This window comes from Callorhinchus milii, unplaced genomic scaffold (genome assembly GCF_018977255.1).
Source record: "Callorhinchus milii isolate IMCB2004 unplaced genomic scaffold, IMCB_Cmil_1.0 Scaffold19, whole genome shotgun sequence".
Classification (NCBI taxonomy): Eukaryota; Metazoa; Chordata; class Chondrichthyes; order Chimaeriformes; family Callorhinchidae; genus Callorhinchus; species Callorhinchus milii.
Genome location: NW_024704760.1, coordinates 11,335,388 through 11,362,406, shown reverse-complemented (window position 1 = coordinate 11,362,406; position 27,019 = coordinate 11,335,388). Strand labels below are relative to the sequence as shown.

The 27,019-nt window shown below is 47.6% G+C and overlaps 1 protein-coding gene and 1 non-coding gene across 2 annotated transcripts in view; both read left to right on the top strand.

Annotated features, from left to right (window-relative positions):
* LOC103183892 (peptidyl-prolyl cis-trans isomerase FKBP5) overlaps positions 1 to 27,019 on the top strand; it is a 41,710-nt gene that overhangs the window by 4,052 nt on the left and 10,639 nt on the right. Inside the window, 5 exon segments of the mRNA XM_042342127.1 lie at positions 9,909 to 10,053; positions 12,416 to 12,558; positions 17,142 to 17,262; positions 25,081 to 25,237; positions 26,444 to 26,534. Of these exon segments, the coding sequence (XP_042198061.1) occupies positions 9,909 to 10,053; positions 12,416 to 12,558; positions 17,142 to 17,262; positions 25,081 to 25,237; positions 26,444 to 26,534 (657 nt within the window).
* Positions 7,385 to 7,456, top strand: trnav-gac. The gene has a single exon. It is a non-coding gene; the product is annotated as a tRNA-Val (tRNA).

Sequence of the window (27,019 nt, the reverse complement as noted above, 5' to 3'; positions counted from 1 at the left end):
CATCCACAGACATGGGGTAAATTTCCACATGGTTGCGGATGACACCCAACTCTATCTCTCTGCCTCCACCCTCAACTCAAGGATTACTGGTGTCCTGACCGACTGCCTGTCCGACATCAAGTCCTGGACGGGGGGCAACTTTCTCCAACTCAACGTCAACAAGACCGAGGCCCTCCTGATTGGCTCACGCCAGCGCATCCGCACCTCAGGTGCTCTCAGCATCAGCTGCACACTCAAAACTCACTAAACCGGTCAGGAACCTGGGTATCTTGTTTGACCCTGAACTGTCCACATCCGCGCCATGACCGGCACTGCCGACCACCACCTCCGCAGCATTGCCAGACTCCGCCACTGTCTCACCCCTCAGGCCCCCAAACCCTAACCCACACATTCGTCACATCAAGGCTCGATTACAGGAACTCCCTCCTCATCGGCCTTCCCAACTCTTCCCTTCACAAACTGCAGATCATCCAAAACTCTGCAGCTCGTGTACTCTCATGCACCAGTGACCCCATCACTCCCACCCTCGCCCGACCCCATCACTCCCACCCTCGCCCGACCCCATCACTCCCACCCTCGCCCGACCCCATCACTCCCACCCTCGCCCGACCCCATCACTCCCACCCTCGCCCGACCCCATCACTCCCACCCTCGCCCGACCCCATCACTCCCACCCGCCCGACCCCATCACTCCCCCCCTCGCCCGACCCCATCACTCCCACCCTCGCCCGACCCCATCACTCCCACCCTCGCCCGACCCCATCACTCCCACCCTCGCCCGACCCCACCCCCCCCGCCCGACCCCATCACTCCCACCCTCGCCCGACCCCATCACTCCCACCCTCGCCCGACCCCATCACTCCCACCCTCGCCCGACCCCATCACTCCCACCCTCGCCCGACCCCATCACTCCCACCCTCGCCCGACCCCATCACTCCCACCCTCGCCCGACCCCATCACTCCCCCCCTCGCCCGACCCCATCACTCCCACCCTCGCCCGACCCCATCACTCCCACCCTCGCCCGACTCCACTGGTCCCCATCCCCTAGAGGATCGAATTCAAGATCCTCGTCCTCACCTTTAAGGCCATCCATGGCCTCGTCCCCTCCTACCTCTCTGACCTGCTGACTCCCTACCAACCTGCCCACTCCCTCCGTTCATCGGGCTCCGGTCTGCTCCATGTCTCCCGCCCGACCCGCCCTACCATCGGTGGCCGGGCTTTCAGCCTCTCTGCCCCCACACTCTGGAACTCCATCCCACAGTTCTGTCGCCTCGCTTCCTCCCTTGCCTCCTTCAAGGCCGGTCTTGAGACCCTCCTTTTTAATCGTGCCTTTGGTCTTCCTTCCACCTCTCTGCCTTCCCTCACCCCTACCCCACCCCTCCCCCATGCTCGGCCCCCGACACCTGACTGTTCAGCGCTTTGGGACGTCCTCCCGATGTAAAAGGCCCTCTATAAATGTAATTTTATTGTTGTTACTGTTGTAAGCTACAGCTAAGCTACAGGACTCCATGTTGAAATAGGAGTTGGGAGAATTTAAGAAAGAAAAGCCATTTGTTTAGAATTTCTTGAGGTCACTTTGCTGGTATTAAAACAATCTCTCTTCAGTGGTTCTTTGTGTTGCCCAGTCTATGTGGGCTGTCCGTTCCCTGTGTGTTGCCCATTATATTCTGTTAAAATCTCTGTGACCTATTGCAATTATTTGCTGTTCTCCTATTGCAATTATTTGCTGTTCACCACCACCAACAACAACAACAAATTACATTTGTATAGCGGCTTTCACATCAGGAGGACGTCCCAAGGTGCTGAACAGTCAGGGAACAGTGGTTGGGATCAGGCGGGATGGAGGATGGTGAGGGTAGAGGTAGGAGGCTGACCGAAGGCACGGTCGAAGAGGAGGGTCTTGAGACAGGTCTTGAAGGAGGCAAGGGAGGGGGCGAGGCAGTGGGAATGTGGGATGGAGTTCCAGAGGTTGGTGTCAGAGAGGCTGAAGGCCAATGGTGGAGACAAGCAAGACGATGGATGTGAAGCAGGCTGGAGCCCGCTGAGCGGAGTGAGCGGGCAGGTTGGTAGGGGGTTAGGCCGTCACAGAGGTAGGGAGGAGCAAGGCCGTACACCTTATAATACTCAATTCAGCTGTGAATCAAATTGGACTGCTGCTTCCTGGATCTAACACTCACTGTTTACTAACGCTGCTCAGTTTTTTATTCTGATGTTAAGCCCAGAGCAATAATAATAATAATCCTTGCATTTGAAATAGTGCTTTTCACTTTTCTAGATGTCTCAAAGCGCTTCACAGAATATACTGTAAAGTGAATTGACCGTATATTTGTGGGCGAAACCGGCAGCCAATTGCGCACAGCAATGTCCCACAAACAGAAATGTAAACATGTCAGTGCAAAAACTAAACATCTATCCCTTCCATCAAAAGTGTACATTGATCACTCCCGCCCCACTCACAAGAATCAGACAACACAAGTTGTGGTTAAGCTGACTGTAACAGGACCGGACTGCAGCAATGGAGTATTGAAACTGAATTCAAATGAGCTCCCAAGTCAAATCTCTCTTTATAAGATCTATCAATCCAGAGTGCGATCTACAGCTCATTCGATGGGGTGTTTAGGCTGCAGGGTTGGGGTGTTGCATGCCATTCTTGGTACTCTAAATAAAAGGTTTCCTTTGTCCTTCCCAACAAAAAGTTGACTTACGTTCAAAGCTAGGGCACAATAGTCCTTGTTATCAGGTTTCAGTCCGGCTCAGTCGGTAGCCCTCTCTCCTCTGAGTCAGAACATTGTGGGTTCAAGTCCCATTTCAGGCCTTTGAGTTTGTAGTCTAGGCTGACAGCCCAAGTTCTGGAGGAGCACTGCCATTGCCAGAGATGACATCCTTCAGCTGAGATGTTAAAACCGTGGTCTCGCCTGCATGTTTACATGGACATCAAAGTGGCACTACTCAAAAAGAGAAGGTAGTTTCTCCTGATGGCCTGTCCGACAACCCCAGATAAAATTGCTTATTCGCTTCAGAACATAAGAACATAAGAATTTGCTGGCGAAAGAAGACCTAAGACCAACTAATTCGCCCTCCACCATCCTGGCAGCCGCTTGAAATGTCGTGTCCCAAACATGTATTGCACCCTGGGATATTATTTTCCGTAAACTTCATGAATTTTGTGGAACTTTACTGTGTGCAAGTTGGTTGCTGCGTTCACCTACAAAATACATAGTCACTACACTTTACAACAAATCCTGTGAAACACTTTGAGATATCCTCCTGACATGATAAGGTGCAAGGACATCAAATCAAATGCGAGGATTATTAGAGTCACTGAAGCTGGGACAGCAAGTGCGGAAAGCAATTAAAGCAAATGGGGTTCTGAGATTTGTAAACTGGATATTAAATATAAAAGTTGGGAAATTCTGTTGGAATCGTATAAAACTTTGGTTTGGCTGCACGTGGAATACTGTGTTAAGTTTTGGATTCCAAATTATAGGAAGCAGGTCAGAGAAAGAGAGAGGGTGCAATACAGAGTCACAAGGATGATACTGTGCGTATGACAATGTACATATAACGGAGACTGAGCAAAACTGGGGAGGTTCATCTGGAGAAGAGGGGATTAAGAGGAGATACGATAGAAGTGTTTAAGATACTGGAGTAGGCATGACAAGATAAGTAGTGACTATTTTCCTTTAGTTAGGCAATCAGTTAGTTTGCTTTAGTTAGAGAAGAGAGCACAGTCTCAGCATTGAGACTGAGAAATTATGAAAAATGATGCAGACATCAGAAGGAATTTCTAATGGAGTCCTGTAGCTTAGTGGTTAAAGCACTCCCTTGCAAGTGAGAGGACCTCGAAGACATGATAAGGCACTATATCAAATGCAAGGATTATTATTGTTATAATTTCTTTAGTCAACAACAACAAGATTACATTTGTATAGCGCCTTTCACGTCGGGAGGACATCCCAAGGCGCTGGACAGTGTACAGCAGTTCAGACCTGGGCTGGGGTCAGGGAGGGAGAAAGGAGGGGAGGGGAAGGGGGGGTGACCGATGGCATAGTCAAAGAGGAGAGTTTTGAGGCGGGACTTGAAGGAGGCTAAGGAGGGGGCGAGTCAGAGTGATTGGGGGATGGAATTCCAGAGTTTGGGGGCAGAGTGGCTGAAGGCTCTCCTGCTAATGGTGGGGCGGGTGGGTCAGGGGACGTGAAGCAGGCCAGAGCCGGTTGAGCGGAGGGAGCGGGCGGGTTGGTAGAGGGATAGGAGGTCGCAGAGGTAGGGTGGGGCGAGGCCATGGAGGGCTTCGTAGGTGAGGACCAGGATCTTGAACTGGATCCTCTGAAGGATAGGGAGCCAATGGAGTCGGGCGAGAGTGGGGGAGATGGGGTCACGGAATTTGGTGCGGGAGAGGACACGGGCTGCAGAGTTCTGGATTATCTGCAGCCTGTGGAGGGAGGAGTTGGGAAGGCCGACACGCAGGGCGTTTGCAGTGGAGCCGGAGGTGATGAAGGCATGAACAAGAGTTTCAGTGGCCTGAGGGGTGAGGTAGTGCCGGAGTCGGGCGATATTACGGAGGTGCGGGAAGGCAGAGCGGGTCTTGGCTTGAATGTGGGGAAGAAAAGACAGTTGAGGGTCGAACAAGACAACAAGACTGGTGAGTTGTAGTGTACACCATGGAGGGTGATGCTGCCATAGCCTGAGGTGCTGAGACGCTGCCGTGAGCCAATCAGGAGGGCCTCAGTCTTGTTCACATTCAACTGTAGGAAGTTTGCCCTCATCCAGGACTTGATGTCCGACAGACAGTGTCAGGACAGCAGTGGCCCTGGAGTTGAGGGTGGGGGCAGAGAGATAGAGTTGGGTGTCATACGCATACATAAGGAAGTTGACCCCATGTCTGCGGATGATATCACCGAGGGGGAACATGTAGATATTAAAGAGAGGGCCAAGGACAGAGCCAGACATGACAGTGCGGGCGCTGGAGGAGAAACCGTTAGAGGGAACAAAGTGGAGACAGTGAGAGAGATAGGATTCGATCCAGGCAAGGGCAGGTCCGCGAAGATTAAGTAAAGCGGAGAGGCGGTGTATGAGGATGGAGTGGTCGACAGTGTCGAAGACGACAGAGAGGTCAAGGCGGACAAGGAGGCAGAGGGAGTCCTGATCACAGATGTTCAGAAGGTCATTAGTGAATACCCTTAAGTCAGAGGGTTTTGGGGTTAGAATTCATTCTCACAAACATCCAGAAAAGGATCACTATTTAATGATCATGTGATCGAGCTCTTCACATCACTGATGACCTTATCCACTGTACAGTATATCCCCTTGAAGCGCTTTGAGATGTCTGAACGATATGATAAGGTGCTATATCAAATGCAAGGATTATTATTATTATTACTGGAGACAGGACGAAGAGTCTTAGTTTCAATACAGTGAGGAGAAGAGAGGGATGTGAGGAGGAGGAAGAAATATAGGACGGTGTATTTGGAGTCTGAGGGGAATGTTCAGAGCAACAACAGGAATATTGAAAACAGAGAGCCAGGAAATATAACAATAATAATGCTTGCATTTGGTATAGTATCTTACACATCATAGGAAGACATCTTGAAGTACTTCACAAGATCCACTCAGTATAAGCCTAGACAATATAAGGATCTTGAATGACAAACAGCTCATTGCAGAAAGACGTCTCAAAGGACATTTAACACAATCCTAATCTTTGTGTTTGATATTATGCCTTATCACATCATCGAGGCATCTCAAAATAGTTCATGGGATTTACTGAAAATGTAGTGACTGTGTATTTTCTAGGCGAACGCAGCAGCCAATTTGCACACAGGAATGTGGTCCTTGAAGTGGCTAATTAATTATACCTGGGGGATTGTTGCCCAGGATACCAGAAGAAACTCCATTCTCTTTTTGACTAGTGCCATGGGATCTTTAACATCCACTCGAACAGACAGATAGATATTCTAAAGGATGACACCTCCAACATTGCAGTGCACCCAGCACCCAGTACAGACAATGTGACATCAACCTCTCGACGAGGCTTGAACCCACAAACTTCTGACTCAGAGGCGAGAATGCTATGAACTGAGCCGGGCTGACATCTGATCTCTTCAGATCCTCAACTGCGCCTACAAACTTTCCGCTCACATATTACTTGCAGATTTGTTTTTTTCTGATTCAAAGGTTCTCTTTCAAACAATCTTTCACAAAACATTGCGCTGTGGTCACAGCAACGCAAACTGTATGCAAGATTTTCATGGAAAATGTTTCTGTGTAACTGGAGCTATTCAGCAATTGTTTGGTATTTCTGCAGTGTGATGGTGTTAATAATAATGTGACAACAACCAAGGTCGGACATAGAACTGAAAGCATGGAAAAATTTCAGTTTACAAAGTTTATTTCTCTGCCTGCATCATAATAATAATTCTGGCATTTGATATAGCGCCTTATCACGTCTTCGAGACGTCTCAAAGCACTTCACAGAATATACTGTAAAGTGAATTTACTATATTTTGTGGGTGAAACGCAGCAGCTAATTGTGCACAGCAGCGTCCCACAGACAGTCGCGGATTGAATGACCAAATTATTAATTTTTTAATATGTTTTTTGAAGGGCTTATTACCCCCGGCAAAGTGATTCGCCAATCGTCTAACAACTGGGTTCCTACTTACTGCTAAACAGAGACTTGTGGAGTAAAGAAACTTGCCCAACATTTTCCCCTGCCCGGGAATTGAACTCAGATCCTCTCGCTTGCGAGATGAGTGCTCTACTCACTAATGCACATTCACTCCACATTACAGTAATCAATTGAAGCATTTGAAGACATCCTCCTGATGTGAAAGGCGCTGTTTCAAAAGCAAGCATTATTATTATTTGTTCAGGGGTATCGGGAACCCTAATTAATATTTTTTGAGTGTTGGGAACAACTGGAGTCTATATTGCTCCTTCCCTCTTCCTGCTTCTCCCTCCCCATTAGCGACAAACTGTTGTACCAGTTGACAGTAGCCTACTCCATACAGATAGGTGTCAGTCTGGATCAGTTGTTTGTGTCCTTGTTTCTGGGCCAGAAAGTTGTGGCTTCATTCCCTAAATCGGATCTTGTAGCTAACAATCTAGGCTGAACGCACAGTGCTGGGGAGCTACATTGTCAGCCCATGAGACGTTAAACTGAAGTCATTTGACTTTTCAAGTGGACATTGAAGATCCTGTGACACTGTTCGAAAAAGAGAAGTTTCTCCCTCTCAATTAGTTAGTCATTCACTTCATGGCTGTTTCTGGGACATTGCTGAATGCAAATTAACTGCTGCGCTTGCCGAAAAATAAACAGTCACTGCACTTGACATTAGTTACCTGTGCAGAACTTTGAGGTGTGATATTATGAGTATGATAAGGAGTCCTGTAGCTCAGTGGTTAGAGCACTCGGCTGACAAGCGAGAGACCTGGGTTCAATTCCCAGCAGGGCGAAACCTTGGGCAAGTTTCCTTACTGCACACACCTGGTAATAATCCCTCCAAAACAAAAAAACAATAATAAATTGGTCACTCAATCCATAACTCTTTGTGGGACATTGCTGTCCGCAATTGTCTGCCGCGTTTCGCCCAAAAATATACAGTCAATTCACTTTACAATATAATCTGTGAAGCGCTTTGCGATGTCTAGAGATTTGAAAAGCTCTATATCAAATGCGAGGATTATTATTATTATTATGATACAGGATTATTATTGTTATTCATTATTAAAATTCCAAATCCTGACGTACTGGAGGCTAGCCTCTTAACATGGTGGTTTTACCCCCAGGGCACCATCCAAAGGACTGAACTTTATACACATTTATATTAAACATATGAAAAATCAGGACAGAATTAAACAAATTGTTCCATCCGCGTCACTTGTGGAATGTGTTTTGCTTTTTGTCGACGTCAGTAACAACTGGCTTCAACACAATTGAAGTCTGACCTTTGGTAAAAAAGATTTTAGGATGTTTTAGATATTTTGACAAGGGAGGCCATTGCCCCCGCATCAGTGTCAGGGTTTTTGAGAGAGTGGCCGCCCTCTAACAGGACAAATGGTCTTCTCCACCCACCACCCGCGCCCCTCCCCCACAGGGTGAATGGCCTCATGCTGCCCTCCACTAGCCACCAATGCTGAATGGCCATATTTGACTATCCTCCTTGGAGGGGAAGGTAAGTGGTATCTCCTTGGAGTTGAACTGACTCCAAGGTGATATATTTGGCAACAGACATCTGAATGAAGTCAATCCTCGGTGGTAGTCTTATAATAATCTTTGCATTAGTCCCTCCAATCCCTCCATGAAGCCTACCACCTGCTCCCTGGACCCCACCCCTCTCCTTAAATCCCAGCTTCACCTCCTTGCCTCACTACTCGCCGACATCATTAACCTCTCCCTGTCATCTGGCACTGTTCCTTCCCTCCTCAAACAGCCATTATCACCCCCACCTTGAAGAAACCTTCCCTTGATCCATTACAGCTATCCAGCTACCGGCCCATCTAAATCTCCTTTTCCTATCCAAGGTCCTTGATAGAGTCATTGCCTTCCAGCTTCGCTCTTTCCTCACCTTCCACTCCCTCCATGAACCCCTCCAATCGGGTTTCTGTGCTGCCCACAGCACGGAAACTGCTCTGTCAAGGTCACAAACGACATCCTGACCATTTGTGACCAGGGTTCCCTCTGCCTCCTCGTCCTCCTCAACCTCTCTGTCGCCTTTGACACTGTGGACTCCTCAATCCTCCTCCACCACCTCTCCCACCTCAACCTTCAAGGTTCTGTCCTTGACTGGTTCAGGACCTACCTTTCACACTGCCACCACTTTGTTGTGGCAAACGGCTTCTCCTTCAGCCCCCGCACCGTCTCGTGCGGTGTTCCTCAGGGCTCTATCCTCGGTCCCCTCCTCTACATGCTCCCCCTTGGTGACATCATCCACAGACATGGGGTAAATTTCCACATGTGGAGTCCTGTAGCTCAGTGGTTAGAGCACTCGTTTTGCAAGTGAGAGACCTGAGTTCAATTCCAGGCAGAGGGTGAAACCTTGGGCAAGTTTCCTTACTCCACACAGAGCCTAATAATAATCCCTCCAAAACAATAATAAATTGGTCATTTTCAATCTACGACTGTTTGTGGGACATTGCTGTGTGCAATTGGCTGCCGCGTTCGCCCACAAATATACAGTCAATTCACTTTACACTGTGTTCTGTGAAGCGCTTTGGGACGTCCTCCCGACGTGAAAAGCGCTATATCAAATGCAAGGATTATTATTATTATTATTATTATGTATGCGGATGACACCCAACTCTATCTCTCTGCCTCCACCCTGAACTCCAGGATTACTGGTGTCCTGACCGACTGCCTGTCCGACATCAAGTCCTCGACGAGGGACAACTCTCTCCAACTCAACGTCAGCAAGACCGAGGCCCTCCTGATTGGCTCACGCCAGCGCCTCCGCACGTCGGGCGCTAACAGCATCAGCCTCCACGGCTGCACACTCAACCTCACTAAGCCGGTCAGGAACCTGGGGGTCTTGTTTGACCCTGAACTGTCCACATCCGCGCCATGACCGGCACTGCCTCACCTCTCAGGGCTGAAACCCTCGCCCATGCAATTCCTATCTTCCTATGACACGAAGCAATGAGGAACAAATGAGCTGAGATTAATAGATATACAGATTATTATTGTTATTATTAATAATAATGTTATGATTAATGATAATGTTATTATTAATGATAGTATTAATAATAATTAATAATAATAATTAGTATCCTGTTTGATATAGCTCCTGTAAAGTGTATTGATTTTGCGCACAGCAATCTCCCGTAAACATTCATGAAGCAAACGTAACCATTTTTTTCTCTGAGGGATTTATTTGCCTTTAACCCTTTGTACTTGTGTTGTTTTTTACAGGTCATCAAACAGGAAGGCATTGAGGGAGAGATCCCAATGATAGGAGATAAGGTGTATGTTCATTACACCGGAACTCTCTTGGACGGAAGAAAATTTGATTCAAGCAGAGACAGAAAGGAACAATTTGCTTTTAATTTGGGCAAAGGTAAGGACCTCAACTCATGGTCAGTGCGGCTTGTGATCCAGAGCCCAATGTGTGGCCCAGGGGTGTGGCCTGGGGTGGTGCCTGGGGTGGTGAGGGGTGTGGCCTGGGGTGGTGAGGGGTGTGGCCTGGGGTGCTGAGGGGTGTGGCCTGGGGTGGTGAGGGGTGTGGCCTGGGGTGCTGAGGGGTGTGGCCTGGGGTGGTGAGGGGTGTGGCCTGGGGTGGTGAGGGGTGTGGCCTGGGGTGGTGAGGGGTGTGGCCTGGGAGTGAGGGGTGTGGCCTGGCAGAGAGGGATGTGGCCTGGCAGAGAGGTGTGGCCTGTGCGTGTGGCCCAGGGGTGTGGTTTGGGTGAGGGGTGTGGCCTGGTAGTGATGGGTGTGGCCTGAGTATGGAGTGTGGCTTGGTGACAGGGGGTGTGGCCCGGAGTTGGTGGGGTTTGGCCTGGGAGTTTGTGGTGTGTCCTGAGATTTGGGGTGTGGCCTGGCAGTGAGGGGTGTGGCCTGGGGTATGGGGTGTGGCCTGGCAGAGAGGGGTGTGGCCTGGCAGAGAGGGGTGTGGCCTGGCAGGGAGGGGTGTGGCCTGGCAGGGAGGGGTGTGGCCTGGCAGAGGGGTGTGGCCTGGCAGAGGGGTGTGGCCTGGCAGAGGGGTGTGGCCTGGCAGAGAGGTGTGGCCTGGCGCTGGGGGAGCAGATACTCGGCCTGAGGTGAAGAGCTGAAGTCAGTGTCTCTGACACTCTCCCCCAACACAGCACTGGGGTGTCAGCCTACACTCTGAGCCCCCCAACACAGCACTGGGGTGTCAGCCTACACTCTGAGCCCCCCAACAGCCTACACTGTGAGCTCAAATTCCAAAGGTGTGGTTGACCTCATAAGTCTCTGCAGGTGAGGCTGAGGAGCAGTTGGCATTGAATGCTGTAGCGCTGGTGTCTCATCCCTTGCATTAGGGTAGGATCCAGGCCAGAGGTGAAGGTCTCTGACTACCGTTATACGCCCTTTATGGTGCTGGAAGTGATGTGTATCGGGAAGCCTGACTTACACGTTCGGCTGCTTATTATCTTGGCCGAGAACTGGCTCTTTAATAACTATATAAAAAGAATTATTCTTTTTCAATGGGTTTGGCTGATGTAATGCAAATTGATGTTTACATCTCAATGCTCTCACTGCTCAGCCCCCAATTTGGACTTGATTTTTATATGGTTGGAATAATCACAAAAGATACAGTCCCAGCACAGCAGAAGAGTTGGATCTGAAAGTCAACTTGTTGTGAGATGTAATTCTGGATCAGAAAACTGCCAATAATAATAATACTCCTTGCATTTGTGTAGCACCTTATCATGTCTTTGGGATGTCTCAATTTAGTACTTTATCACTAAAGGAGTGTGTTGTTGAGTGTGATGGAATGTCTCTTGGTACGTTGGTGTTAATGCTGAGGTTTGGATCAATGTGGCCTGTTAAGGGCCCTGACCACAGTGTCTAAGGTAGAGTGAGGCTGACCTGGCAATACAGAGGGGCTGCGGTGGAAATGTTTGGCAAGAGATCGAATGTTGCTCACTGGAAAATTCCAAAAAATATTCTTTGTAAATTGGAAGCCACATGTTTCCATAACCTTAAGTAGCATCGTTTTCACCAAACGCAAAGTCTTTGGTTAATACCAATCCAGTGAAATTTTTTTACAACAATAATTCTTGTGTTTAACATCAAGGACATCTCAAAATGCTTCAAAGTATTTGACTAATGTGTTTGTAGGTGGATACCGCAGTCAATTCATGGCACAGCATTGTCCTACAAGCAGCCAGGGGAAGTGAGTGACCAATTTGAGGGTATGTTGGACAGGACTTCCCTTTAACGTTCACCTGAACAAGCAGACGGGACCTTGGTTTAAAATATCACCTGAAGGACGGCACTTCCAACAACACTCCTAGGACTGCATTACAGTGTCAGCCTGGAGACTTTGAGCTAAAAGTCTCGACGTGGACTTGAACCCATAAGTTCTGACGCAGGCTACACTTGTTTAGCTAGGCTTGGTTACAGAAGACGATCTGGCACACGGGATCGTATCGAGATGATCACGGTTTATTGAGTTTGGATTGGTGGCAACACTCCCTTGTGGTGGTTTGAGCGGCTAGATTCCAGGCAGTCTGTCAGGGTTCTTGTGGCCTCTGCCATTCTGTGCAACTGGGATAATTGAGCAGCTGGGATTCATTTGGAATAGTAGGCTTTGTGTGTGTGCACGCGCCCGGATGTGTGTGTGGGGGCTCAGTATAACACATCAGAAGTGAGGGAAAGGGATCCAGTTAAGCAATTGCTCAGAGTAATGGGAGGGCAGATGGTCCACACATGGCTGAAACCTACCATTCGTTTTATAGGTCAAGTGCTGAAAGCGTGGGATATTGGCATTGCTTCGATGAAGAAAGGCGAGATCTGTCAGTTATTCTGTAAACCAACCTACGCTTATGGGGCTTCAGGCAGTCCGCCCAAAATCCCTCCAAACTCCACATTAGTGTTTGAGGTAGGTGAGCCTCTTTACTCCACTCTTTACAGAGCTGCGGTTGTCAGCCTGGGAGTCTCTCACCCACTTCACATTGCCATCTTCCTACTCCCTGCAGCATTTGGCAACACCATTGGTGAAGTTGGATCGCACCTCGAGAGAGAGAGTGTGTTTTATAGCAAATGGCAGCCTGACAAAGGAACCAAGTCCAAACAATACAAGTGTATTCTATCTGGCCAGTCCCTTGTCCGAACATCATTTCTCAATCTCCCTCAATCTCCTTCTCTCCTTCAATTTGCATTACCATCAAGTGCAAGGATTATTGTTATTGGATTATTGTTTGCAATTTTGTAGACAGATTTCTTAATAAGAAATGTTTGAGTATGGAATTACTGAACCAGAGTGAATTCATAAGACATGCCTCATCGTTCAGTGTTTTAAAAATCCAACAATGACACGTTGATTATTAAAAAATTGGTTATGAAATACCGCAATTTAGACCCCAACTTTCCCATTGTGTCACCAATATGCGCCATTGGCTTCTGTGTGAAACAGTTATATTTGACCCTCTCTTTTCACCTTCCTCATTCTGAGTTTGATACTGTACTCCCTTGAGGTGGACTTTTTGTCAAATCACTGCCATGAATTTCTGCATGTATCAGATTACAGTGATGGGTTTTCATGTGGATCAGACACCCACTGACTAAAAACAAATTCAAATGAATTGGAGCCCAGCTTATCCCTTTAGGGTTCATTAACATCACATTATCAAAATCTTTCCTTTTTCATTTTTTTTCAGTGTAAACATTCCCATTTCCTCCAAACACAGCTACCTATACTCATGTATTACTTTTATTGTCCATCCTCTCCCGCTCACACAAACTTTAAGATCCTATGACGCTACACAGCGCTTTCAGCAAGGCCCTGTGAAGTAGTTTGAGATGTTTCAATTTTAGTAGCGCAATATCAAATGAAAGGATTATTATTACCAAGTCCTGGCCTGTTTTCAGATCTGTGTTAATTTTTCTTTTTGGACACATACAGAAATCTATCACAATGTTGGTCTATTTGGTCTGTTTCTTCCTTGCCCTATTGATGTTCTTTACTTATCTCGTACATGTTCCTTGTCTCCTACCTTGTTCATTATTCAAACTAACCCCCAGAAATTAACCGAGAAGGAAGGACAGCTCCATAGGTTTTTTCTCCCCATGCTCCAGGTTAACAACAATAACAACTTGCATTTATATAGCACCCTTACACGGGGCAGCATCTCAGAGCACTTAGCATCTTGGAGTACTGTACAGTGCCTTGCGGTTGGACACCGACCAAGGGAGAAGGGGATGGGGAGGTGACCGTGGGCGCCGTCAAAGAGGTAGCTTTACAAATGGGTTTTAAAGATAAGTAAAGAAGGGACAAATGGAAGAATTGAAGCAGGAAATTCCAGAGATTAGAGATATTGGATGAAGGATTAGTTCAGCAAAGCAGGTGGAGTGGAGCATGAGCAGATTGGAGAGGGAGGTGTTAGGGCATGAACAACAACAACAACAAGATTCCATTTATTGAGCGCCTTTCACATCGGGAGGATGTCCCAAGGCGCTGTACAGTTGGGTCAGGACCCGAGCAAGGGGGAATGGTCAGGGTGAGGGGAGGGAAGGGAGGGAGCGAGGAGGGGGTAGAGAGTCGAGAGGGGAGCTGAAGGCTCGGTCAAAGAGAAAGGTCTTGAGACCGGCCTTGAAGGAGGAAAGGGAGGAGGCGGCGAAGGCACTGGGGGATAGAGTTCCAGAGCCTCGGGGCTGAGAGGCTGAAGGCCTGGCCACCGATGGTAGGGCGATTGGGGCGGGGGATGTGGAGGAGACAGGAGCCAAAGGAACGGAGGGTACAGGCAGGTAGGTAGGGGGATAGTAGGTCGGAGAGGTAGGAGGGAGCGAGGCCGTGAATGGCCTTGTAGGTGAGGGTGAGGATCTTGAATTCGATCCTCTGGGGGATGGGGAGCCAGTGGAGGGGAGCGAGGGCGAGGGTGAGGGTGAGGGTGGGAGTGAGGGTGAGGGTGAGGGTGGGAGTGATGTGGTCGCGGTGTCTGGTGCGGGACAGTACACGAGCTGCAGAGTTCTGAATGACCTGCAGTGTGGAGGGAGGGCCGGGAAGGCCGACGAGGAGAGAGTTCCCATAGTCCAGCCTTGAGGTGATAAAGGCGTGGACCAGGGTTTCAGCCGCGTGAGGGGTGAGGTAGTGCCGTAGTCTGGCGACATTCCGGAGGTTTGTGAAGAGATTTATGAAGAGATTTGTGTAGTTAATATGCGACCTGTATCTCTGTTAGGCAGGATTATGGGTTGCAGGTTTGCTGTATGGTTGCACCTCTACAGTTGTCCTTTAAAACATATGTGAGGTTTCCCTATGAATAAGGTCCATTTAGCTGTAATAATAATAATCCTTGCATTTGATATAGCGTTTTATCGCATTTTCAAGATGTCTCAAAGCGCTTCACAGTTATACTTGAGTTATATATACTGTAAAGTGGATTCACTGTATATTTTGTGGGTTAAACGCAGCAGCCAATTGCACACAGCAGTGTCCCACAAACAGTCATAGATTGAGTAACCACTTTTTTTATTTTGAAGGGATTATTACCCCCAGGAAAGTGATCCTACTTACTGCTAGGTAAATAGTGTGGAGTAAGGTAACTTGCCTAAGGTTTCGCCCTGCCCGGGAATCAAACCCCAATCGTCTTGCTTGCAAGGCGAGTGCTCCAAACACTAAGATACAGGAGTCCACATAGAAATATCCACAATCCCTGCCTTGCACCTCTCACGCAGTCCAGTGCACCCTGCTGGACCTCACACCTGCTCTTAGAAGTTGGTTCAAGTAGGTTGTATCCTGACTCAATGCTGTTGATTATCATGACTCCAGTTCCTGTACGTTCGCACACCCGCAAGCTTTGTGTTATTGTGATGTAAATGTAAGCGCTTACTTGCCATCTGTTTCCACTGTTTCGGGGTTAATGAGGGGTTGTTGGCAGTACTGGCGGGTACTCTGGTTCATTCAGCAGGATGTTGTCCACATTCCTGTGCAATACACTGAGCGCATGCTTAACTAGGAGACTGTAGCATGTTTACACTCACTGCTTCATGATCGTCAATTGTATTAACCTGTATGATTGGCACAGCCCTACTGAGAACAAGTGGTCTGGGCATATTCACCGAGCCCCCCCTTCCCCTCCCCTCCCTCCCGCTCCTGCTTTCGTTCACCACTGCGCTGTCTGCCAGCTTACAGCCATGAGCTAAACCAAGGCTCGGGTCCCTAAAGGAACTTCAGTACTTCTTATGTTCTGTCACCAGGAAGTACTGTCAGTACTGGGTCATTGCCTAGAACCATAGACCATTATATCATAGAAGAAGGCCATTTGTTTCATTGTATCTGTGTTGGTTCTTTGAATGAGCAATCCATTCAGTCCCATTTACTCTCTGTGGCCCTCACCTCCTTCCAGAAGTCGGGTGATTCAGCTTTCCGATGCACAATAGCTGAATCACCCGACTTCTGCTTAAAGCAACTGCTTAACACCAACGAGCAGTAGAAGGAGTGCAAAATGTTACACATTACTTTCTACACCTGAATTAGCACAAATAGTCACGAGGGCAGTGCAGACAGGCTATCTTCTGTAACAGAGGTAAGGGACATAACACCAATCCCATTCAGACTCTACTTGGCCTGGGTGTGTATTTATGTGTGTGTCAGCCCAGCCCATTGTTGTACTCTTGCCTCTTGAGTCAGAAGGTTGTGGATAAGCCCCACGTCTCACATAATGTAAAGTGACAATCCAATACAGTCCTGGGGATGTGTTGCATTGTTGGAGGAAATGTTAAACTGAAGTCCTGTCTGCCTGTTCAGGTGGACATTGAAGATCCCATGCCACTATTGTCCTGGTCAACAATCCCCCAAATAAAATTGGTCTCTCACTCCATGGCTGTTTGTGGGACACTGCTATGTGCAAGTTGGCTGTTGGGTTTGCCCACAAATACACAGTCACTACACTTGACAGTATATACCGTGAAGTGCTTTGAGGTGCCTCAATGATGTGATGATAAGGCACTACGTCAAATGAAAGGATTATTTATTGTTATTTCTGATTCTTACACTCATGCTCAAATTCCTTCACTCTCTGGCACCTCCTACCTCTCCAACCTCCTCACTCACCCAATCCACCACCCGGCGCCTTGACTCGACTAGCGTCGGTCTCTGCTCGCCCCTCGCACACTCTGCTCCACCATCGGAGCATTCAGACCACTGCTCTCCGAAACTCTGGAACACTCTCCCTCAATCCCTCCGTCTTGCTCTGTCCCCTTTTTCAAGTCCCACCTGAAAACCTTCCTTTTCTACTGTGCTTACGGTCAACTCTCACTACCACCTCCGGTTTTGCAGCCCTTCTCAGACTCTGCCACTGTAAAGCGCTCTGAGACGCTACCCTGCATGGAGGGCACTGCATAAGTGCAAGTTGTTGTTTCAATTTCTGTAGTGGGAGCTGGTGGGGGTGCAGATCTAACAGCATCACTCACCAATCTCACATCATAGTCCTGCTCCACTTGTAACCATCAGCTTTATTGCTTCAGGTGGAATTAATACAGTTCAAAGGGGAAGACCTAACAGAGGGTGAAGATGGTGGCATCATTCGCAGGATTAAAAAGAAAGGTGAAGGTTACTTCAGCCCTAACGAAGGAGCGACGGTGGAAGGTATGTCCCGGGGTATAGGGCGTAATCATTGCACAACCCATTGCAGTGTCCTTGTTTGGGAGACATGCTTCACATCTGACAGCCCAGTCTAGATAGGAATATAGGAACAGGATAATAATAATAATAATAATAATCCTTGCATTTGATATAGCATTTTTCATATCTTCTAGACGTCTCAAAGCACTTTACAAAATATATAGTAAAGCCTATTCCGCCATGCTGCAAAATTGTGGGTGATCTGTACCTTAAAGCTCACGACTTTCATACTCAAGCTATGTATTGCTCTGGTCAAGCCGCACCGAGAATATTGCCCGACTGGCCTGTCCCACCATCAGCGGTTGGGCCTTCAGCCTTTCTGTCCCCACCTTTTGGAACTCCAATCCACAGTTCCTTCACCTCTCTCCCTGCCTTGCCTCCTTCATGGCCCATCTCAAGACCTTCCTCTTCGACCTTTCTATCGCCACCCTCCCTGCCTTCCAAACCACCTGATCCCAACTCCCAGCTTAGCTGCACATCCTTGACTGTCCAGTGCTTTGGCACGTCCTCCTGAAGTGAAAGACGCTGTCCAAATATAATTTGTTGTTATTGTTGTACAGTGAGTACTGTCACTGCGACAGAGACTTGCTGTTCCGTCCCGAAAGTCAGTGCAAAGGAGAGCCACGTAGATGACCAGTGTTAGAGGACTGAGCTGTACGCAACGATTAGACAAGCTAAGGCTCTTCAGTCTTGAGAGAGAACATTTGAGCGGGGACCTTATAGTGATGTATCAAATTTTAAAATCGACTGAAAACATAAAGACAGAACAAAACTTTAGGATGCAACAAGACAGGAGAGCAAGAGGACACAGGCGTAGAGTTGCAAAGGGCAATTTCAGGACAGACACTGTGAGGTTTGCCTTTACACAGAGGGTAATCAACGACTGGAACAGGTTGCCAGGAAGAGTGGTTGAGGCCGGGACACTGGACACGTTTAAAGAAGCAATTTGATGCTGTGATGGGATGTTGGGCGTTCTGGAGGGATGAGATCAGATGGGATGAAGGGCCTTCTTGGTCCAAACCAATCTCGTGATTGTATAAAACAAAAGGCAAAGTACAGCAAATGCTGGAAATTTGGTATAAACACAGAAGTCGCTTGGAACATATCGCAGGTAAGGCAGCATCTATGGATAGAGGGAACTGAGTTAACGTTTCAGGTCGATGATCTTTCGTCATAGACCTGAAACATTACAGCACAATATGGGTATAGAGCATAGTCCTGACGAAAGGTAACAGTCCTAAAACGTTAACTAATTTTCCTCTCTCCATAGATGCTGCCTCACCTGTGTCGTGATATGTATAAGCCAGTTTCACTTCACCTATTGGCAGGCTTTAAGAGCCACAATTACATTGTTGACATCAGTTACTCCTTCCATTGTGGAAACCTTAGTCCATACAGATCTCATGAGAAATGAGTAAGGAGTTACTTGTTTGAGTGATTGGTAGGAGATGAACCCTGTATGTGGCTGTTGATCTTATCACCCTAAGACCTTACTAGGATGATTGTCATTGAAACATTAAAGTTTTATATATAACAGGAGTGATCGCTTTGCTTTCTTCTCATAGAAAGCATTCAGGGCATTTTCCCTTTATTTTCCTCAGGGAACTAGTCTCTCAAACCTCTTCCTGATATAACAAGTGCAAATGGCTGAATATTGCCGTACCTAATCTGTGGTTTGACCAAGTTAGTCTGCCAAGCCTAGGATTTCCAACCCAAGGGGAGATAATAGCTTTAGCAGTTTTCCGTCTAGATTTTGGTTCTGCATTCAAATGGATGTTAAAGCTATGAGAAAGCAGAAAGTGGATGAGGAAAGGTTTAGAAAGATAATTAATTTTGTCTTTGAGATCAGCATAATAATATGCTGTACTAAACTTCATACCCCATCGCAACAGTTGTACCCAGGCTCCACAGGCTGCTTATTGACGAATGGCTCGATTTCAAGATCCTCACATTCATTTTCAAATCCCTTCATGCCCTGGCACCTCCCTACCCCTCCAACCTGCTTCCCCCCAACCAACTACCCAACTCCGCCCAACTGGCTCCATCCTCCTGCATGTCCCTCGTGCCCACTGTTGGTGGCCGCGCTTTCAGTCACTACTCCCCAAAACTCTGGGACACTCTTCCTCTAGAACACGCTTCCTTTGACTGCTTTCCCCTTTAATCAACAATCAGGCTCGATCAATTGGCAACCTCACCTCTGAGCAAGAAAGATGTGGGCTCAAGCCTCAAGTCGGGACTTTGTGCTCTTTTTTGATTCCAGTGCTGTACTGAGGGTGTATTGGATTGTCAGAGATATTAAAGCGAGGCCTTGTCTACCTGTTTATTTGGACATTAAAGATTCAAAAACATTATTCAAAATTATATATATTATACAGTATATTTTAGTATTTATTATACAAAAGGTCTCTAATACTGCACTGCAACCCAAATACTACTGGACCCCATATTTGGGATCCCCGTATTTGGAAAGAGAAAGGAGTTTGAAACCGGTCCTGGCCAGCAATCCCCCAGATAAAATTGGTCATTCAGTTCATGGCTATTTGTGGGACACTGCTGTGTGCAAATTGGCTGCTGCGTTTGCCAGGTGTACTTTGTAGAAACATTATGACGCCGTCCGGCGTGGAGGGCGCTATATAAATCCAAGGTGTTGTTGTTATGTTTTGAGTTCTTTGAGATGCTCTCGACATAATAGCTGCTGTATCAAGGACTATTATTGTTATTAAAAAAATTGGTTAAGAGCAACATGATATCGTAGCCCTGACAACCTGCACTTACGGAATGCCTTTCATGCAGGATAACACGTCAAAGTGCTTTACAGAGATGGGAGGATGAAAGGGAAGTGATTGAAGAAGCAGTGAAAGAGGTTAGTTTTCAGAAGAGCCTTAAAAGCTGAGAGGGAGGGTGAGAAGCAGACACATTTTGGAGAGATTTTCAGATAGCGAAGACAAAGTGGCTGAAACCTTGGCCACCAATGATGTTGTGGAAGCAACGGGATGAGAAGCAGACACAAATGAGTCAAGTGGAGGAACTGGGATCGCAGGAGATCTGAGGTCATTTTAAAATTAGAGCGAGGATTTTGAAATCAATTCACTGGGAACACAACAACATTTGTACAGTTCTTTTCACAATGGAAGGACTTCTCAAAGTGCTTCACATACTTGACCGGGAGCCTGGGCTGAGGAGAAGGAAGCTGGAGGGGGTAGTTAGAGGGAAAGTAGGGTCAAAAAGATAGGGCTTTGATGTTGGGGAGGGAGGGGTCACGCTGTGGGACTCTGGGATGGAATTTCGGAGACGGGGCAAAACAGCTGAATGGTGGGTAGATTGGACCAGGTTGTTAGCTGAGCGGTGTGGGAGGTCACGGAGGTCGGATGGAGTGAGACTGTGGTGGGAATCGACTGGGGTGTTGGATTCTATTGGTTGGGGATTGGAGAGACAGTACAGCCGAGCAAGGATGGGAGTGATAGGCTCAGTTTATTATTAACAGCAACAACGAAATTATATTTGTATAGCGCCTTTCACTTCGGGAGGGCGTCCCAGGGCGCTGGACAGACAGAGTTTCGGACCTGAGCTGGGGGTCGGGATCGGGGAGGGTGGACGGCAGGGGGAGCGGGATCGGGGAGACTGGAGGGCGGGGGGGTGGCAGGGTGATCGAAAGCACGGTCGAAGAGGAGGGTCTTGATGTGGGTCCCCACCGACCCCAGCTCAGGTCTGAAATGCTGTACTCTGTCCAGCGCCTTGGGACGTCCTCCCGACGTGAAAGGCGTTATACAAATGTAATCTTGTTGTTGTTGTTGAAGGTGGAGTGGGAGTGGACGAGGCAGAGGGATGGAGTTCCAGAGGGTGGGGGCAGAGTGACAGAAGGCCCGCCTGCCAATAGTGGGGCAAGTAAGGCGGAGGACGTGAAGCAGGCCGGAGCCCGCTGAGTGGAGGGAACGGGCAGGATTGTAGGGGGTTAGGAGGTCGCAGAGGTAGCGAGGAGCAAGACCATGGAGGGTTTTGAAGGTGAGGACCAACTGTATCCTCTGGGTGAAGGGAAGCCAGTGAAGTTGGGCGAGGATGGGGGTGATAGGGTCACACGGAGCCTGGTGTGGGAGAGGACACGGGCTGCAGAGTTCTGGATGATCTGCAGCCTGTGGAGGGAGGAGTTGCGGAGGCCGACAAGCAGTGAGTTTGCAGAGTCGAGCCTCGATGTAATGAAGGTGTGTGTGAGGGTTTCGGGGGCCTGCGGTGTGAGACAGTGGCGGAGCCGGGCGATGTTGCGGAGGTGGGGAAGGCAGAGCGGGTCATGGCGCAGATGTGGGGTAGAAAGGATAGTTGAGGGTCAAACAAGATGCCAAGGTTCTGGACTGGCTTAGTAAGTTATTTTTTACGTACATATTACATATTAGTAATATGTATGTAAAAAAAAGTGGCTGGTCCTGAGAGGCAAAAATTGTCCCTGGACCTGTCAGTATATGAGCGGTTAACTGGAATCCCAACAATGGAAAACAGTTTACAAAACTGATGACTATTTTATTTTGGGCCCCGAGTAAGGGTTCTTACAATGGGAGCTGAGTGCTGTGTTTCCGTGTCCTTTCAAAACTGTTATTTTGCATTCTTATAAGGAGCGGCTGATTTCAGTCAGAATGTACAGAATGTTCTATTCAGGCACTTCAACTTAATCTTGCTGCCAATCTCGCTGCAGTACATGATGTCCTTGCCAGAAGAAGTACCTCAAGGCAAACAGAAACAGGCTCTCAAAGAGGAAAAGGAAAAAAATAACTTAAAAGTTAAAGTCCACTTTAGCTTCCTCTGTTTCCATTACTTGCAAATGCACTGTAGGGGGAAGCGTGTGAGTCAATATCCTGCATGTCGTTGATCCGTGAGCGTTTGAATGGAATGTACCATTAATAATGACTTGTGTGCACTGTATCAATCCGAGACTGGTAAATGTGACTTTGCGACCCACAGTGTCTCCCATTTGTAAAGCTTGTTAGATACGAACGTGCAAGACTTTTCACTTGTTGTTACACTTCAAACTGATCCCTGCATTTGTGGAAACTTCTCAGAGCACTTCACAGGACATTGATGGAAATCGTCATGACTGCATTTGTGGACGAACGTGAAGCCAACTTTTTGTGTATACAGCAATGTCCCACAAACAGCTATTGAAACGAGTGTCCAATTTACCTGGAGAATTGTTGGCAAGGACAGCGAGAGAAACTCCCTTCTCTTTTCTGATAGTATTGTGGGATCTTACACAAACAGTCTCAGACGTCAGTTTAATCTCATCTGAAGATACCGCCTTTAGAGATACATCTCTCACACAGATAGGGCCGGAGTATCAGTCAACAACTCAAGTTCCCCACATAGCGTTTAGACTCCCGATGTGAAAGGCGCTATGCAAATGTTGTTGTTGAACTCGCATCGGGCTTACCCAGGGCCCAGAGTGCTACCAACTGAGCCAAGCTGACTCGTAACTAAAGGCTAAGCCATTAACCAGAACTGGTTGAAACCAAGATGAGACTTTTTATTTAGAAAACAAAAATGTGCTTTTTTGCTTAAATTTTATACACTTATCCACCTTTGATGTGTGCAGTTGAAGACCCCAAGGAGACCCGACTTATCAGCTTGTCTGCCGGAGAAGATAAGTGGGGTCTCAATGTTGTTCCAATGTGACGTGCCTGGGAGTAGAATATCGGAATCAAGTCAATCATCCAGGGTGGTCTCAGTGGTCCACTTCCTGAGCCAGAAGGGCCCACAGTATTCTAGGACACTGCTAATGACAGACCAGTTAAGCAGGACTTGGAAGGGCAGACTGGTCACTGGGGGCAAGAATTCTTCTCACGTAGCTCCTGTTAACTCTACAAACCAACACAATCCTACAATGGGTTGCAGAAGCAGGATACTTGGCAACCAATGCTCTCAATGGCAAGCTTTGTGGTTTTGAGGTGATTAAATTGCAGCAGTTACCGCAAGTCCCACATCAGAGCTTTGAGCTCACAGTGCAGGCTGGCATAACAATTTACATTTGTATAAAAATAATCCTTGCATCTAGCACCCAAGCTTTGGCCCTTGTCAGCCTCTGTCTTAATACTTTCGGAGATTATGTTAAACAGAGTGCATCCTTCTGGGCAGAGTATGTACCTTCTATTCCAAACAAAGGGAAATGACCCTGTGTGAGTGGCATGGATGTATGAAATGCTGAGTCTGGTTTGGATACTCTTACACTCAGCGATGGGGAGAGCGCGGGGGAGTGGGATTCATTCGGTAGCTCTTTTCAAAGACCCGGCACAGACACGATGGGCTGAATGGCCTCCTTCTGTGCTGTATGATTCTATGGGCTTTTGTGTGTCACTTGACTGACCAATAAAAAATATGCCTTGAATTTCTGTGGGGGGAAGACAATTGTACCTCTCTGGGTTAGAAGGTCGGAGAGGTGGGCGGGAGGTGCCAGGGCATGAAGGGATTTGAAAACGAGTGTGATAGAAGCTAGTGGAGCCCGGCTAGAACTGGTGTGATGTAAATATATATTTTTATTTATGTAACGCTTTTCGCATCAGGAGGAAATCTCAAAGTGATTCATGCAGTTTCCTGGACCTCCGAGATGGGGTTAGGAGTGATGCTGCACGATCGGGGAAGATGGGGTGGAGGAGAGATGGATGACAAAAAGAGGGAGGGAGGGGGCAAGATAGAAGGCCACTGGCATGGAGTTCCAGAGAGCTCCATTAGAATGGTTGAATGCTCGCCCACAGTTGGAGATTGGGTGGGGGGCAATGAAACAGGTTGCTGTTTGCTCAGTGAAAATAGTGACCAGTTTAGGAGGTCATAGAGGCCGGGCAGTGTCCTGGCCAACAATCCTCATTAGAATTGATCATTGACTTCACGGTTGTCTGTGGGACACAGATTGATTACTGCTTTCCCTGACAATTATACAGTCACTAAACTTCACAGAAACTTGATAAAGCCCTCTGAAATATTTGATGTTAAATTCATGATATGAAATCTAAAGAGTATTGTTATTTTTATTTGTTTTAAATCTCGAGTTTTGTTCTCTGAACTCCACATCTCCAACACAACTTTTCCACAGAGCAACGTGTGATCCGCTCTGTTGATAAAATAATAATCTTTACATTTGGTAACTCTGCTTTCCACGACAGGAGGATATCTCAAAATGCCTCATGGGATAATAATAATGATAATAATCCTTACGTTTGATATCGCGCCTTATCAAGTTGTTGAGACGTCTCAAAGCTCTTCACAGAATATACTGTAAAGTGGTGTGACTGTGTATTTTGTGGGCGAAGCACAGTGGCCAATTGCGTACAGCAGTGTCCACACACAGTCGTAGATTGAGTGACCAAATTATTATTATTATTTTTTTTTGAAGGGATTATTACCCCCAGAAAAGCGATCCGCCAATCAACTAAAAAACAGGTTCCTACTTACTGCTAAGTAAACAGAGGCGTGCGGGGTAAGGAAACTTGTTTCATCCTCCCCAGAAATCAAACCCGAGTGCTCTCGCTTGCAAGGCTCTAACCAATAGACAACGGGAATCTATGTACTGTAAAGTGTTTTGTAGGTGAACCCGGCAGCTAATTTGCACACAGCAACGTCCCATAAATGAGTGACCAGTTATTATCTGGTTCTGAAGTCGGGCAATCTGCTTCAGTTAAAAAAACTTTTGTTTGCTGCTAACTTGGCCTAAGAGAAGTCGTCTTGTTTTTCTTCCCCCCGCTCCCTACCCAACCCTCCTACTCCCCTCCTCCCCCACTGGTTGCTATCCCCCTCCCCCCCCCACAGTTTCCATACAAGGGAAGTGCCAAAATGTACTGTTTGACAGACGGGAAGTCAAGTTTGTGGTCGGGGAAGGAGATGATCGTGATATTCCAATCGGGGTGGACAAAGCAGTGGAGAAAATGCAGCGAGGAGAGCAGTGCCTTGTCCACCTCAAATCCAAGTGAGTGTGAGACCAGATAAAGCAGGGCTTGACTTTATTTTAATACTAATAATAATCCTTGCATTTAATATAGCACCTGATTACATCAAGACGTCTCAAAGCACTTCACAGAATAGACTGTAAAGTGAATTGGCTGTGTATTTTGGCAAAACTTTTGTTTGCTGCTAACCTGGCCTAAGAGATGTCGTTTTCGTTTTCTTCTCCTCCCTCCACACACCCCCCCTCCTCCCCCACTGACTGCTCTCTCCTTCCCCTGCAGTTTCCTATATACAACAACAACAACAACAAAATTACATTTATAGAGCGCCTTTCACGTCGGGAGGACGTCCCAAGGCGCTGGACAGTCATGGGTCAGGACCTGAGTATGGGGGAGGGGTGGGGTAGAGGTGAGGGAAGGCAGAGAGGTGGGAGGGCGACCGAAGGCATGATCGAAGAGGAGGGGCTCGAGACCGGCCTTGAAGGAGGCGAGGGAGGAAGCGAGGCCAAGGGACCGTGGGATGGAGTTCCAGAGTGTGGGGGCAGAGAGGCTGAAAGCCCGGCCACCGATGGTAAGGCGGGTTGGGTGGGAGATATGGAGCAGACCGGAGCTCGCTGAACAGAAGGAGCACCAGGTTGATAGGGAGTCAGCAGGTCAGAGAGGTAAGATGGAGAAAGGCCATAGCTTGACATACACAGTCCATAGCGGATCAGTGTTGTACCAGGGTGTGTAATAACAAGGGATCATCCTGTGTGTGTATTACACCATTGCAATGTTCTGTTTAAGAAAAATCTGATCATTTTGTCTTGAAAGAAACAGGAAATTGATAGCCCCACAACCTAGGGTTCTTTCACCTGAAACCCCACGCACTGTCTTGGCCTGTGAATTACTTTGCCAGGGTGTGTATGAATGGGGCCTCCTGTTTCTCTTCCCCCGCCTCAAGCAACTTTAGAACTGAAACTCAGAAGTTTTGCAACAGACCCCGTCCCCCCCATCCCGACTGCTTTATTATCTCTATTCCTGCGGCCACTTTCTTGTCTCCTTTACAGCCATAAGGAAGCAGCGATGAGTTTGTACTCTTGTTTTCAAGGTTGTTTTATTTACCAGGAGCAACAGCTGCAAAGGAACGTACAATGTTGTCTGACGATGGGGGAGAGAGGGAAACTGCCGTGCATGTTATCTGGGTTCATAACTAAGCTGTGATATTGAGTAATAATTGTTTGTTCTAGATATGGCTTTGGTGAGAAAGGTAGACCTGAGTTCAACATCCCGCCAAACTGCGAGCTGGACTACGAATTGGAACTGCGGAGATTTCAGAAGGTGAGAAGAGGATTGTTTCATTGCTACTAAATAATTAATCAAATAAATAATAATAAATATCGTTTAACTTGTTGGGGAGGTTTCTCAAGCAATTTATTCAATAACACATAAAAGGTCCCGGGTTCTTCCCAACCTGCGCCTATTACTTTCCAGAATTAGGTAAAAAGGACGTATCCCTCCAGGGAGAGAGAGCGCATTCCATTCCAACAACCTGTCTCTGGGATTTCCATGTGTAGGTGGGATGCCTGGAATTCTCAGCTTAGTTTGGATACTATTAATCACCGTGATGGGTTTCCGTGTGTGTCAGACACCCGGCTGACTAAAAAGCAATCCCAGGTTCTGAGTTCCTGATCTCCGATGGCCAGACTTGTAACAATAGGCCTCAGCACCTCTGGGCTAATGGAGGACTGAGAGTTCTATTAAAGCCATAGATTCCATTACCTTTGACACAGCCACTCCACTTGTTCCATGATGTTGGATGGGTA